Here is a 14,168-nt window from a genome sequence, read left to right on the forward strand (position 1 = left end):
GCCATGCATAAGGTATCTGCAAGATGAGGGCTGTGGCTCTCCCCAGGCTGTAATTCATGTAGCACTAGAACCAGAATGCAGCCAGGGGCTTCACAATGACTTGTTGAACAAGCTGTGCAGAAATAAGATGCATCAGGGATGCCAATCATCTATGATAATAAAAATTTCAGTGTCACTAGACACAGATTACAGTTTTGGAAAGCTTCTGCTCCCAAGTAACAGCTTAAATTTTATTTTAAAATCATGCTGAAATGATAGGCATACTCCCCACAAACACACTGTAAAACATCATGAACACCAGCCCTCCCACAGAAAAATTCAGAGACTGTCACAGCTGAATTCTAGGATCACTCTGTGGATAAATTTGGACAGTACTTCCAGCCTCTCTCCAGCTGTACCTCCAAGCTTCCTCTCTCTGTACAACAAGGCAGATCCTTGGGGGCCCTTCCCCAAAATTAGGCCAGAATTTAAATCAAATCCAAGCATGGAAGGAGGGGTGGGGGGTGGAAATCTGTTTTTCTGTGGGTGATGGAAAGTCACGTGAATGTTTTTTATTATTGAAGGAAAATAAACCAGCTTTCATTAGGGAGCAGTTTGGTATCTTAATATGTATGTTCTTATTTTCTTGTACTCATAAATACAAGCACTGCAAACCCTTCCGTGTTGAAGTCGGTGGAATTTTTGCCATGTGGCTTCATTAGATCCAGGATTTCCTTGCAATTGTTGGCAAGTATGACTAGTCCTTCAGTAAAGGAAAAAAAAACAGTTACCAAAAACAACAGCTTCAAATTAAAATCCTGATCTTCCAAGTACTTCAGCATGCAGATGAGAAGTCTCCTTCCTTACACCTAAGTTCAGTATGTTGCATTTATCCAAGCTAAGTAAACCACACTTAACACAACTTCAGCTGGACTAATCTTGGAGACCCTGGAGATTTTAAAAGCTTAACTGGTCAAGGCTGTGAACACCCTGCCCTAGGCTGAGTCTGTCTCGATCCTCTGCACCTCTGGCAGACCAGACAATGTCCAGAGGTCCCTTCCCATCTGTATCATTCTCTACATTTTGAACTCTGGCTGTACTAACACAGAGTATTAAAGCTTTCAAGGATCAAACCTTCACTTGAGCTGTACCCAAAACCAGAAGTTCATACCCCTACACAGAGACATTAAAGCCTGTAAAAGCATTATCCTCTAGAGCCCAGTTAGTCGTTTCAATAATCTTTACTCCCATAAACCCCAAGAAATACTGCCAGTCATCTCATACTTTCCAATCTGACTATTTCTTAATACTTAAATGTTTCAGGGTTATTTTAGTAATGCTCCCAATTCCAACAGAAAGCTGGAAAACAGGATACTTCTGCCTGGCTTGTTCCATCCCAGGATGTCCCTGGGTTGGAGAGAGACCAGAGACAACTGGTTTTATCTTGTGGGTTACAAGTCACACGGGACAAGCCCATGCCACAAAAAACCCTTCAGCCCCTGAGGCTTGCACAGGGGTGCCAGCTCCCAGAGTCAGTGTGCTGTTGGACCCTGAGAAACATCTGCTCAGAGATATCAGTCTTACATTCTGCTCCAGGAACCCCAGTTCCTCCTGCTTGTTAAGAAAACTCCCTGAAGTAAGGTTAAGGCATAGGGCAATGTACAGACACCTTAATTACCTCTTATCTCATCCAAATTCTTTCCTGAACTAGACAAACCAGCCACATGCCTCCCTCAGAACGGGGCTCACCCAACGTGCTCCTCTGCTTTCTGTCCCCCTGCCTCCACAGGCTGACCCAGCTACTGCTCCTCTTCCTCTACTCAGGACACACGAGGTTGACTTCAAATTCTCCAGAATCTATTGCCCAGTCTTAAAACTGTGTTGGTAAGGAAGACCTGGTTTCAGAAGTCTTGCATGCCCCACCTCAGAGAGCATTTATGGCAAAGGCTGTCTTTTCCATCCCTGCTGCAAAATGCTCTAAAACAGCCACAGAGAAAAACAACCCTGTCCGAGCAGCCTCTCTCAGCCCTTCAGACTGTGGAAAAGTTGGTTGTTTTTCACAACAGCACAGAATAGATACATTTCATATCCAGACATGTGACATCCAGGAGAAGACACCCACCTCCTCCAAAGAGCAGGGTCAGGTACCACCCTAGGCCAGTCCTGATAAGACTGTGCTTGAAAGAGGATTTTGTTCCAGTTCCTAGGACTGCTTGCCCTCTTGGAGAAATTGGGCTCTCCAGAAAGCAACCAGCACACCCCTGACCTTCTTTTAAACTCTCCCACAGTTAACAGGAGACACACCCCAGATGTGCTGTCTGAGAAGCCTGAGCTCACTGCATCTCCCCACCTCATCCAGCTGGTCTCACCTAAGGCCCACTCAAATTCTGCTCTCAGGTGGCAGCGGATAACAGCACTTCAACACCCTCTGCTACCTGGAGCAACATAACCACATGTCCTGCTTGGATGAGAACATTCACCTACCTGGGTGGCGACGCCGGTGGAGTATAAAATGCAAGTGCTGAGGAAAAAGGCTGTTTTTTCAGTGCTTGGACAAGATTAGGTTTATATTTTGGGTCAACACACCACAACGACCCTTTTCCATTCACCTGCAACAAAGAAACACAGCAAATTAGAAAATCCAGGACCAGGTTGTTACAGTCCTTTCGAATTTAATACCCCCCAAGTTGCAGCACAGTGCAGTGACTGCACGTAGGCATGCACCACTGCACAGCTGATGCACAACATCTGCACACAGTTCCATCGCCTGCATGGAAAGTTGATGCTCCCAAAATTGAGAAAATGGTCCCCAAACTCTCATTATACACTATGGAAGCACCCATCTTGCAGGTTGGGATAGCACCTCCAAAACCCCTTCTGTAAAGCCCCATTCCCATTTGTCCTCCACATGCTGTAAACCTTATTTTAACACTCGTTAAACAGAGCTGTGAATTTAGGGATCTGCCCAGGCACCAAGCAAACCTGATCAGCAATCTTTTCTTTAACATGTTTCTAGGTAAGAAACCAACGCACCTTTCTCTTTGTTTAGATATAGACCCATACTCATTTAACTTCACATCACCCTGGAAAAGGATCTTGCTCAATGCCCAGCTACAAAATGGATTGTCCCCACTTTTTCCAAAATCTGAAAACCTAATGAATGTGGTTTTGATGCACCTAACAATGTAAGCACCCCTGCGCTAGTCATTCTTGATACTAAATTTGGTATGTTTGAAACTTAAGCAAGATAAAGAACCTCTTGCTCCTCTCAAAGGGTTTCTTCACGAAATTTACTAAAAAAGAACCTATTTTTTTTGAGCCTGCCAGTTCTTGCAACTTAAAGAAAAAAATTAAATAGGAAAGTAAAATACAATTCTATAATCACTGACCTGACAGATCAGCTAAAAGCTCTGCACACAGAGCCAGATTTTTTTGGGAAAACAGATGCTACAGAAATGGAAATGTACATGGCTGAAGGATGGGGCAGCTGTACACCTGAACAGTAAAATCCTTCTAAAGGGTTTTTGGGGCTAAATATCAGAGCAGAAACCCAACCTTCATGGAGAAGCTCCCGGGAGCCCACAGTAGCCAGCTGGCCTCCTCCTGCCAGTATTGGGGCAGTAATTCCAATTTATGGATGGATGCTCCTTGTCTTACTCCAGATGAAAAGGACTTACAAAGCATGCAAGTCAGTGGTTCTATTTAAGTCACAGGGGCTTTCTGAGAAGAGGAAATACCTTGCTATCAATAGAGAAAAATCAAGCCACGGAGAGCCCCAGCTGAGAAAAAGATGCAGCTCTGCAACTGTAGCTGAAGCCACTGCCTTTAACAAAGATCTCTCAGCTGCTGCATCTCTCCAAGTTTTTTTTTTTTAACCTGCTTGTTAGAAACATATATTATAGTATTGGCTTCTCGCAAAGCGTTAAGGTAGATATTATATAATGTTAGAAATGCTTTTTGCTGTGTGGATGTAGTTTTCTCTCGTTTTAGCAAGAATGTTAGCAAGTGTGAGCAAGTAAGATAACCTCCAAGCGAGCAGAGGATGAGGCCCGAGAAGCTGCTAATCAACACTTTGTCCAGAGAACAAAAGGACCCAAAGGCTGCTCCGCCCGGAGAACGGGCGGCCAGGAGGGTCCGAGAGCCACTATCACCGCTCGGCCCGGGGGGCAAAGAGGCCCAAAGCTGCAATCAGCCCTGACTGTCTGAGGAATTAAGAGATCCACCCTACCATCGACTCTTACCTAGCGGGCCCAACCCCAAGAATCAAAAGAAATAAAACCACAAGGCAGAAGACTACGAATGCTCTAAAAAGGCAGAACCAAGGAGTGGCCGTGCAGAACAGCTCCTGGAAAAGTTTTAATATGAATAGAGAACAGACAGTAAAAATGGTATGAAAAGGACTCACCTCGAGCATCAGGTGTGCTCTTGGCAGAGCACCAAGGCACCCGGCCGTTATCCCTTTGCTTTATTTTATGTGTCTCTTATTGTCTTTGTATTAAACTCTTTAAATTCTAACAGGAGAGTGAACCTCGTTTTTCACACTGATCTTCCTCATACTCATCTTTTCATGCTAAAACTGAGCACGGCCTGTAAGATACTCATCAAGAATCTTACTGTTAATTAATAAACAGCCGTGGTGGCAGGCAGAATGATTTAGCCACCTGGGTACTAACAGGGAGCATCCTCCCAACTGGCTCTATCCGCCATCTCAGTAACAGACTTAGACCCTGATCCTTTTCCTGCACCTCTCCCAGACCCCCTTCCTCAGCACCCCAATCATGCCCAACTGGCTTTTTTTTGTCCTTCCCTTTCATAGTTTTGAGGCTATTACCCCCAGGGAGCAGCAGGAACTCCCCTGATCAGCAAACGACTGCTCCACGCTGTGTTATCTGCTACTTTATCTGGTACTTCAGGTGAGCACTTCATGCCTCATTCAGTTCAGCTGCTGGGGGTTAGTTTCCCTCTTTCATCTTCCCAGCAAGGTACTTAACTCCGCCAATTTGCTGCCCTGACAACATAACACAAGGATTCTGGGTGGGTATTGCAACAGCAAGCTGAACCCGGGCACACCCTGAAGCCATCCAGATACTGACAGATCCAATGCAACAGGCAGTAAACAGGGTGACTTCTTCTTTGGGTCACGAGTAATGTGAAACCACACTTCCACCCACCTTGGGAGATACTAAAAGTAGACGCTGATCAAAAGAGATTATGTTTGCTTGCACCCTCTGCTTAGCAAAGCCATGCGGTAGAAGTCCAGCCCAGGTCTGAAATTAAGTGTCATGAGTTAGGGGAAAGCCTGCCACAGCTGGAGCTGGAAATGCCCCAGAACCAATATCCAGCTTTAAAACAAGCCGGAACAGACTGTGCCATTTCTCCCAGCAAGGACTAATTCAGGACACTCTAAAATGCTAAACGGCCTTTGGAGGTTAGTATTTCACATTAACAGTGAGGCAAGTGTTGGAATGAAATGTAGGTGTAACTTTTACTGAAGATCTTAGAGAAAAATCCCTCCAGAGTCAGTGAAAAGAGGCAACCAGGCTCTTCTTACTCTGCAGCTCAAACAGGGGCATTCATATGGTTCTGAGATTAGTTTTCGGTCTATCATCTTTTCTGCACCTTTCTAATGCTTCTAATTTGACTTGCAGGATTTTATCTAGGCAAGAATAAAGGAAGGGAAATAATTCCTATGTTTTGAAGTATTGGAGCTATTTTGTAAAAGACAGTAAGTTTCCAGCCCCCCGTGTTTCAGGGCTGGATTACAGAAATGCAGGTTGGAAATGGAATGCCTTCCATGATCCAGCCTTATCCTTTACCACCACCCCACTACAGTCCCCCACCAGCCCGGTGAGTAAAGTCCAAGGAGCAACCAAACCAGAGCCACTTGGCTGGTGCTGGTGGCTCAGGCTCACTGCAGACACACGTCCCCGTGCTGCAGAGAGCTGTCCATCAGCTTCAGACCTGGGCAGCAGTCCTGGCTCCATCAGGTATGGACAGTGCTCACCACGGCGAACCACCGGAAAATACTGTCTGTGCGGAAGGAGGTATATAAATATTCACCAAAAGGTTTACCAGGTAAAAGGCACATCCATGCAACCAGGGGCCTGCCAAATTGATGTTTCACATGGATGCTGATCCTGCCTCCTCACAGCTCTTCTCCTCAGTATCAATTAACAAATAATCCCCAATGCCATCATTGTAAAAACAAGTCTAGCAAAGAGCAGGGAAACTCTTCATGGCTTTCAGCCCCAAACTCCTTTTCACTTGAGGTCCTCCTGTGCTATAGAGCACATGCTGCTCCTTCAAAAAAAAGCAATGTCACCGTGTAGGCACCTCTTTCCCCAACACCAAGGCAGCACGACAGTGCTTAAGATGCAAAGAGCATTAGCTGCATCTTCTGAGGATCACTGACTCACAATCACACCTCCACATCTCCAGAGGCACCAGGGTCACAGCACGAACACTGGAAAGCAAGCAGGTGTCCCTGGGACTGCTCCAGCATCACCCTCTTGCTGTTCATCACCACTATAACCAGAGACTCACTGGAAATCTCATCTGCCTGGCTGACCGCAGACATGTTCTCGACTGCAGCTCTAACAAGAAAGGGTATTTCAGCTCGTGGGTCTGTCACCTGGGATAAACCTTGACACACCACTCAGACAGAGCAGCAGTGTGCTATGTGCACACAGAGCAAGCAATGGGATTTTAGCAGAGATGTGATGATATCCATACATCCTGACTCCATGCCATGAGAAGTTCCTCCTCTCGACCGCAATGGCATGAGGCATCTCAAGGCACTTACTTTCCTTTCAGCACCACTCATTAAAGGAAAACCACAACATACAATTTTTTACAATGGTCCAAGCAAGGACAGTCTTCCCCTAATCTCTGTTGGATGCTGTCCTAGACCCCTGACCCCCTGCAGCCTGCAGGTATTTAGTTGGCTGATGTAAATAGACACACAAACAGAACAATCAGCCACAGCTGTGACCATCCAGAGCTACATCTGCAACATGATGGGGCACAGCCCGGTGGAAAGAGCTCTGCAGAAAAAGGGAGTTGGTGCTGAGGGGTCAGCTGTTTGTGCCTTGGATGTTCTGCTCAGATCTGCTCCAGCAGGGTCTTGTGGACAATGCCCAGAGCCATCAGGGCACAATAGGCATGCTCCTGCAGCAACTCTTCCAGGTCAGCACCAGCCAAAATGAGTCCAGTGCAAGAGTCCTGAAACTGCCCTGCCAGCTCAGGGGGCTAACTGGGGAAAAATCAGATTTCCTTCAATGTGCACTCCCAATCCAAAACAAAGTATCAGCATTATGGCAAAGGTGAAGACAGACTCTTCCTTCTTTTGCTGCTAGACCTCCAAGAGATGATTTCACAGCTGACAGCCAGCAGCAATAGCCAGGGAGGTGTCAGAGAGCAGCCTGCCCTGGGATGCAGAGGCACAGACCATCCATCCCCTAAATTCAGACATTTAGATTCTTCCAACACAAGATCCCAGATTCATTTGAAAGGCTTTAAAACCCTTCTTACCCTGACATTACCAAATAAACCATGCTCCTCTGATACAACGTGCCATGGATCTTTCTGCTTCCACAAGCACTTGGCATGGAAGAAAAGTTGTTTGCGTGCTCCCTTTGAAGTACAAAATGCCATTAACAAAGAAAAAAATGGAAAAAAATACAAAATTATCTTGTCCTTTCAGGGAAGCACCCAGAGACATGGCTAACACATGGTTACATGCAACAGGATCAGCAAAATGAGCTTGTGAGCAACTGCTGCTTGCTCCAAGTGACACCTGAGGAGCTCATCCAAAGGGGTCTGCAGCATTTCCATCACCTGCCAGATCAACTCCCATGGAGTCCAGGCATGCTGCTGCATGCCACAGACTTCTTTTGCAGGAAGAATTTGGAGCAGTACCCTCATCTGGTCCTTTTCTAAGCGGGGCAGAGGGTAAAGATTTAACTGCTGTTTGTTGGAAATGAGGAAGCTTCAGCAAGGTTTCAGGAGGGACTTTTTTGGTTGGTTTTTTTTTTTTAAGTGCAGTTTCTGTTCTTTAGATTTAGAGAGCTGTGCAGTTTCTGGAGCCCTGGGAAACCACTGACAGAGCACATCAGCATCACCTTGCTGGTAGCAGTGGGAGATAGCCTGCATTTTGCTCTTCCTGCTAGAGATGTCACATTGAGCAGCAAGCCACTCTCTGAGCCCAGCAATACTCATGGAGATGGCAGGGTAAGCAGGGGACCAGGCAGTCTCAAGCTCCTGCCACCCAAACATCAAGACAACAGGTTTGAGCAGTAACTCCTAACCCATGAGGCTGGAAACAGCAGAGCATTAAAGGGCAGATCCACAGACAGAAGGAACTCATACCAATTTAGACTTCACTTTCCTGCCCTAATTTTTCTGAAACTCATGTCACCCTCCTTGGACAGAGCCACCCAGGCCTGTAACAGCACTTTTGTCACCTGCAGCAGCATGTGGTCCCTGCTCAGATCCAGTCCTCCGCACAGGGACAGCTTGAGCATCTCAGTTACCCCATTATAGCACCTGGGGCCACATTAGGAGCCCATCCTAACACTCTGCAGAACTCAGCAATGGGGTAGTTATTGGACTTGTCACATTGCAATACAAAGTCACTTTTTTTTCAGGGCAAAGCTGCTGCTTGTGAAAACAACACCCTAACAATTTAATGCAAAAGCAGAGATATTGAGAAGCAGTGGTGTTCAGTCCTATCAGTACAAGGCAGTCCTCCCCAGTGCCCACTCGGCTCCAGGACCCCTCTCTACAGTGCAAGGCTGTCAAGCACGCCAAGCATTGCAGGCATTTCTGATAACAAGCCTGCTACCACCGAGTCTGACCTCCAAGCACAGGACTTGTTTGTTGACTTTCAGTATGCGGCTTGTTAGTTTATTTAAGTCACAGCCAGCTCTTTGAGGAATAAGATGGGAAATGAGAGAGGGAGGAAGAAAGTCAGTAGGAAAATCATACAAATCAGAAGAAAGAACTTGTACAGAAAAGAGTATCCTTGACTTTAAGAAGTGTCTGCACCACACAGAGACACACATCTTACCACAGATGTTAAAGCATTACAGTCCATTAAATGCAGGAATTAATATGGTTATTGGAAAGCTAGAGCTGTGCTAAGTGTAACAGGAGAGCACAAGTGGAAGAGGCAATTTAATATTTGAGAAAGCTGTTGGACTGAGGAACACTCAGCCACATACATCCAGTGTGCCCACAAGCAAGGGCACCTTGCAGAGGACCACATCTGCACCCAGAGGGGCAACATCCCTGCTAGCCAAGCAGGGAAGCTGGTTGCCATCCCACAGTCTCTTCTGCTTGCCAGTGCAATTGTAGCCATGGCTGTGCTGGAATAGCAGGGAAGGAGCAACATACCCCAGAATTTCAGCACTGAACAACAGAGAAAGCACTTGTTTAAGCTTCATCAGGAAGAAATCCTAGGAGGGTTATCTGAAATTTCAGGCTGGTTATTGCAGGCTAACAACACTATAAGTAAATGGAAACAGAGTACTTTGCAATTGCATGTGTGCCAGATTTAAAAAGGATGCACCACAGCTGGGTGTACCCAGGTCAACAATAAATAACAAAACCCAGTGACTTTTGCCATCCTGCGATTTCTCAGAAGCAGCACTTCCAAACCACCTCCATCTGCAAGTAAAGTGTTAAGAGGACATGGCGGGGAGAAAAAAACCCCAGACAAAACATCCTTAAGAACAACAGAACCTTCTCCATTTCTCCCTGAATTTCAAACTTGCTCCACCCTCCCTCCTGCCAGGTCTCACCTTGCCATGGCTTTTCTCCACCTTTCGGAAACACTTGTTCAAGGAGAGGTTGTGTCGGACCGAGTTCTTCCAACCGGTGGGGGCCGTGGCAAAGTAGGGGAAGCGGTCCAGGATCCAGCTGTAGATTTCTTTGACTGGCAAGCTCTTGTTGGGGGACTGCTCAATCGCCATGTAAATGAGAAGGCTGAAAGAGTAAGGGGGTTTGGAAGTGGAGGATTTTTTCTCAGGGTTCTGGTAGCAGGATGGTGAGAAGGATGGCACACTGTCACCCTCGATGTCGTACAAGGGGCTAACAATTGGAAGGCCCTCGCTGCCAAGGCTGAAGTTTGTTAGCAGGTTAGTACTTTCGTGCAGCCAGTTCAAATTTGTGAGCTCATCATCTGCTGAATCTCTGTCCACCACGGTGGCCTTCGGCTTGCCGGCATCGCCCGCGTCGGGCAGGCTGCCCATCCCATGGCACTGCCGTAGTCCTGCAGCTTTTTCTGCTCCGGGCGTTTCAGCTTTCTTATCCGGAGTCATTCCAGTGACTGGACCCATTTAGCTTGATTGGTCTGCAACAAAGGAGATGGTCAGAAATCACTGCAAACCAGCACAATCACATCCAGCAGGAGCCCACCAAACCCAAGTGTGGGGCTGCACCATCCCCATGCAGCGCGCGGACACTGAAGCCACCGGTGAGAGGCAGGGTCCAACAGGAGCCTCCCGGTAATCTCCTGAGTACGTGTTAACTCCCCTTGGTTTATAAGCAGAGCTTATGGGAAGCACTTCGAAGCTGCTGTATCTATCCAGAAACACCAATTCAGACACAGAAATAATAGCTATTTGGATGCCAACATTTGAAACCTGGAAAAGACCTTAACAGGTAGGATCTCATCCTTTCAGCTCCCACATTAACTCTTAAGTTACTCATTATACTGTAAACTGACCCTGTTGAGAAGTGTTTGCCTTTGGTGTCCAAAGAGTGAAAAAGGAATTGCAAAACTTAAATCAGCATAAAGTCTATTTGTGGTCTCAGTGCAAATGAATTCTTTAAAACCCCCTGCAAGTCACAGTCACTCCCAAGTGCTGCTGCCTGTTTCTACCAGGCGAAGATCTGGCCAGCCTATCAGTTCATCAGCTGGGTCCCACAGCTCCGCCTGGGTCCAAAAGATCCTTTTCCCCTCCTGCAAGGGCTTGCTGCCCAAACCTAGGCTTCCCTGCAGAGCAGAGGGTGCTGGGACCAGCTCTCAAGAGGAAGGGACCAACCACTGGGGTGGCAGCTCAGACCTGGTGCAGGAATAATGGCTGACCATTTAAGATTTTAAAAAACCTCAAAAACAACAAAACTCTAAAAACCTAACCATAAAATTATTATCTATAAAAAACTGCCACCCAGAATGCACAATCCAACAGGCTACCCATGCTTTAGAGGCATTGCACCAACAAAAACCATCTTGCTTGTTGAGTTTTAAAAGGGGTCTTCTAGCAAACTATATTATAGGAACAGCTGGGTTTTTTCCTGCTGATGTGAACATGTTAGAGCTTCACTGCACCCACAGCTTTGGCCAACACAGCTGAAGTACAGAGCAACAAAACCACTGTACAGATGCAGGGTGTGTACACGCACACACACACATACACTATAGACATAAGACACTCCAACTATGGATATAGTTTACTAGCAAAGCTGACGTGTCTATTAACTGTAAAAAGATCCAACGCAACAACCAAACAAAAACCCAAACCCCCAATCCAGTTCCCTGTCCCTGTAAGTGCTGTCATTCTGGTTTCATCCTCCAGCTCCCAGTGCCAGAGCTCAAGACAAGGACAGTTTCCATATCACATCTCACCAGACAGCTCGACGCAGTTACTGGATGTTTTCGTTCACCAGCCTGCAGTAAACACTTGTCTCCTTGCACTTGCATCTTCTCCTACAAAGTGTCCACTGCCTGGCTGTGCCACCCCCAGACCCAATGGCTCTAACCTGGCAGCCTCACCATGTCCATGGCAGTACACTGCCCAGCCTCCTTATTTTGGAGAAGGGGAACGAGATGTGCAATGGAGGAACGACACGGTGACACAGAAAGGCAACAGGATAATCCATTTTATGCTCCCCAGTCCTGCCAGCCCCTGCCTGGTGGCAGGCAGTCATGAGGTGCAGAATTTGTGCCTACCCCAGGAAATACACCATGTTTCCCACCAGCAATTTTTTGCCCCTCTCTTCATCTGCTCATACACTCATGCACCAGCTATTGCAAAGCTGTGTTGACAACAGCACCTGCACTTATGCTTACCAGCAGCAGCACTGGAAAACATCCATAAATTTTTTATTTTCTGTTTCTCATTTCTATTAAGTGCAGGGACGGGTATGATTAACTACCAGCTCAGTCAGTATTAAAAAAAAGAAAAAAATTAAAGCAAAGCGAGCTGCTCAAATCGCTGGTCAAAAATAGCTTTGCTCTCCCTACAATTTACTTCTCCCCCAAGGCACCAGAGCAGATTTATATTGGCAGTCAGCGATGGCTGGCTTTAAACACAGCCATATATACATATGCTCATGTCACTTCTTCAATCCTTTCTTAAATTAAAAAAAAAACAAACAAAGAGCTAGTGATAAAATTTGTACAGTGAGACAAACCCCAAGTCTGCTGCAATGCAAGCTGCTCTGTTCTGCTTATAATGATTAACTTTGCCCCCTTGTTCAGCACCTCTTTAGGCAGCTACACGGGAGCTTACACCTCCCAGCCGTGTTTTGGTAATTGTAGCTCTGGGTTCATGTTGCACGAAATCTCCCTTTACAAATCTTCCGTCAGCATGGCAGATCAAGAACATGCACGTGCTCACACACACATGCAAGTCTGAGGTCACTGTATTCATTTCTTAGGGGAAAGGGGGAATAAAGTCTGTTTTCAACACAAAAATGGCCTGGGCAGGCTCAATCCTCTCAAAAATATAAGGGAAAAAATGTAACAACTTATTAAGCTGGCACTTATAATCAGGTAGACTTTGTGGTGTCAATGCACTATTTGTTTGCGTGCTACTACGTTTTGGCAGAGACTCATTAGCATAATTAATGCCCTACTTGAAAATAAAAATTATTTGCAGGTAATATACTTACAGTAAATAATATAGGTTGGTGCCATGTTTCTCTTAATAGATGCATTACAAAAAGCCACACATCTCATTACCTTCTTATCCCAGTTCACCACCTCACATATCTTCTACATGAACACATCAGAAATTAATTTTTTTTTTCTAGAAAGGTATAAAGGCCATTATTAGACTATTATCAACTAATAAATAAGAAAAAATAAAATCACAGGAGCGACACCAGTGCCACTGGAGCATATCTGAAGGCACAAAAGTGGTCAGCTTGTGTGCTCTCCAGAACCCCTCTTCATTCACAGACCCTTAACGACATCCAAAATCCATAACTTTTTCTCCATGTGTGCTTTGATTGCCTACAAGCAGACACGACTGTGAGAACACAGCTTCCAAGCTGTCATTTTCAAGATTACCTGTTCCAATATTTGAGGTTTAATATTTTACATAAGGGTCATGGGATTCACCAAAGTCATCTTTGCTGTAAGCTGGCAGGGTTTTGTGCTCAGGGATGACCCAGCAGAAAAACCATAGTAAGAGCAAGGAGAGCAACTGTGAGAAGGAAAGAACACAGAAGCAGCTCTCCAGTGCAGATGTTTTGATAATTCCCATGGGGACAGTATCAGCCCTGCAAGCAGAGACACAAGGCAACCTCCAACCAGGCAAATGCAAAAATAATATGCTTTAAGCACACCTCTGAAAAACATGGAAGAATTTTTGCTCTGCCCATGTGCTTTACCTTACCAATGAGTACAGTGACATAGCACACTGCTGTTCACTGGTATTAACACTTCCAACTGGAAGCAGAGCCTCATGCATCCAAATCATAAGGAACTCAAGCATCTACCTCCTTCAAAAGAAAGGCCAACCAAAACATTTACCCCTCAAAGTGTCACAATGGAGGTGCGCATCATTTTCCATAGTAATTACAGACAGACAGAGGACTATGATTCCAGGGTAGGAAGATTAAAAGGCTGCCAAGACAACTGAGGTTGCTCAAATAAAAGTTAGGATGCATCAGAAAAGAGGTGAGAGAGACAACTTCTTCCAGCAGTCTGATTTTTGGCATCACATGAAAGCCAGGAGCAGACCTCCCTGCTAATTCATGCCAGTCCAGCACCCCAAGACTTGCTCTTCCACAGCACTCACGACCCAAGCAGCAGAGCCCAAGTCCGAAGGGGCTGATTAAGGCTGCAGGTGTATGAAGGCAGCAGTCAGGTCCAGAGAAGCACAAACAGATCGGAGGAGACTCTGTGTCTCAAGACGAGGTAATGTTTTTTGCAGGCTTCTCTCAAACTCACTGGAGAG

General features: G+C 46.0%; 1 protein-coding gene across 2 annotated transcripts in view; it reads right to left on the reverse strand.

Annotated features, from left to right (window-relative positions):
* Window positions 1-14,168, reverse strand: part of FOXN2 (forkhead box N2) — a 30,418-nt gene that overhangs the window by 8,609 nt on the left and 7,641 nt on the right. For both annotated transcript variants that reach the window (XM_032103196.1, XM_032103194.1), the window contains exons 2-3: window positions 9,780-10,330; window positions 2,464-2,588 (exon numbers count right to left, since the gene is read on the reverse strand). In XM_032103196.1, the coding sequence (XP_031959087.1) occupies window positions 2,464-2,588; window positions 9,780-10,316 (662 nt within the window). In that variant the 5' untranslated portion in view covers window positions 10,317-10,330. The remainder of the gene's footprint in view (window positions 1-2,463; window positions 2,589-9,779; window positions 10,331-14,168) is intronic.

The sequence above is a fragment of the Corvus moneduloides genome, chromosome 3, assembly GCF_009650955.1.
Source record: "Corvus moneduloides isolate bCorMon1 chromosome 3, bCorMon1.pri, whole genome shotgun sequence".
Classification (NCBI taxonomy): Eukaryota; Metazoa; Chordata; class Aves; order Passeriformes; family Corvidae; genus Corvus; species Corvus moneduloides.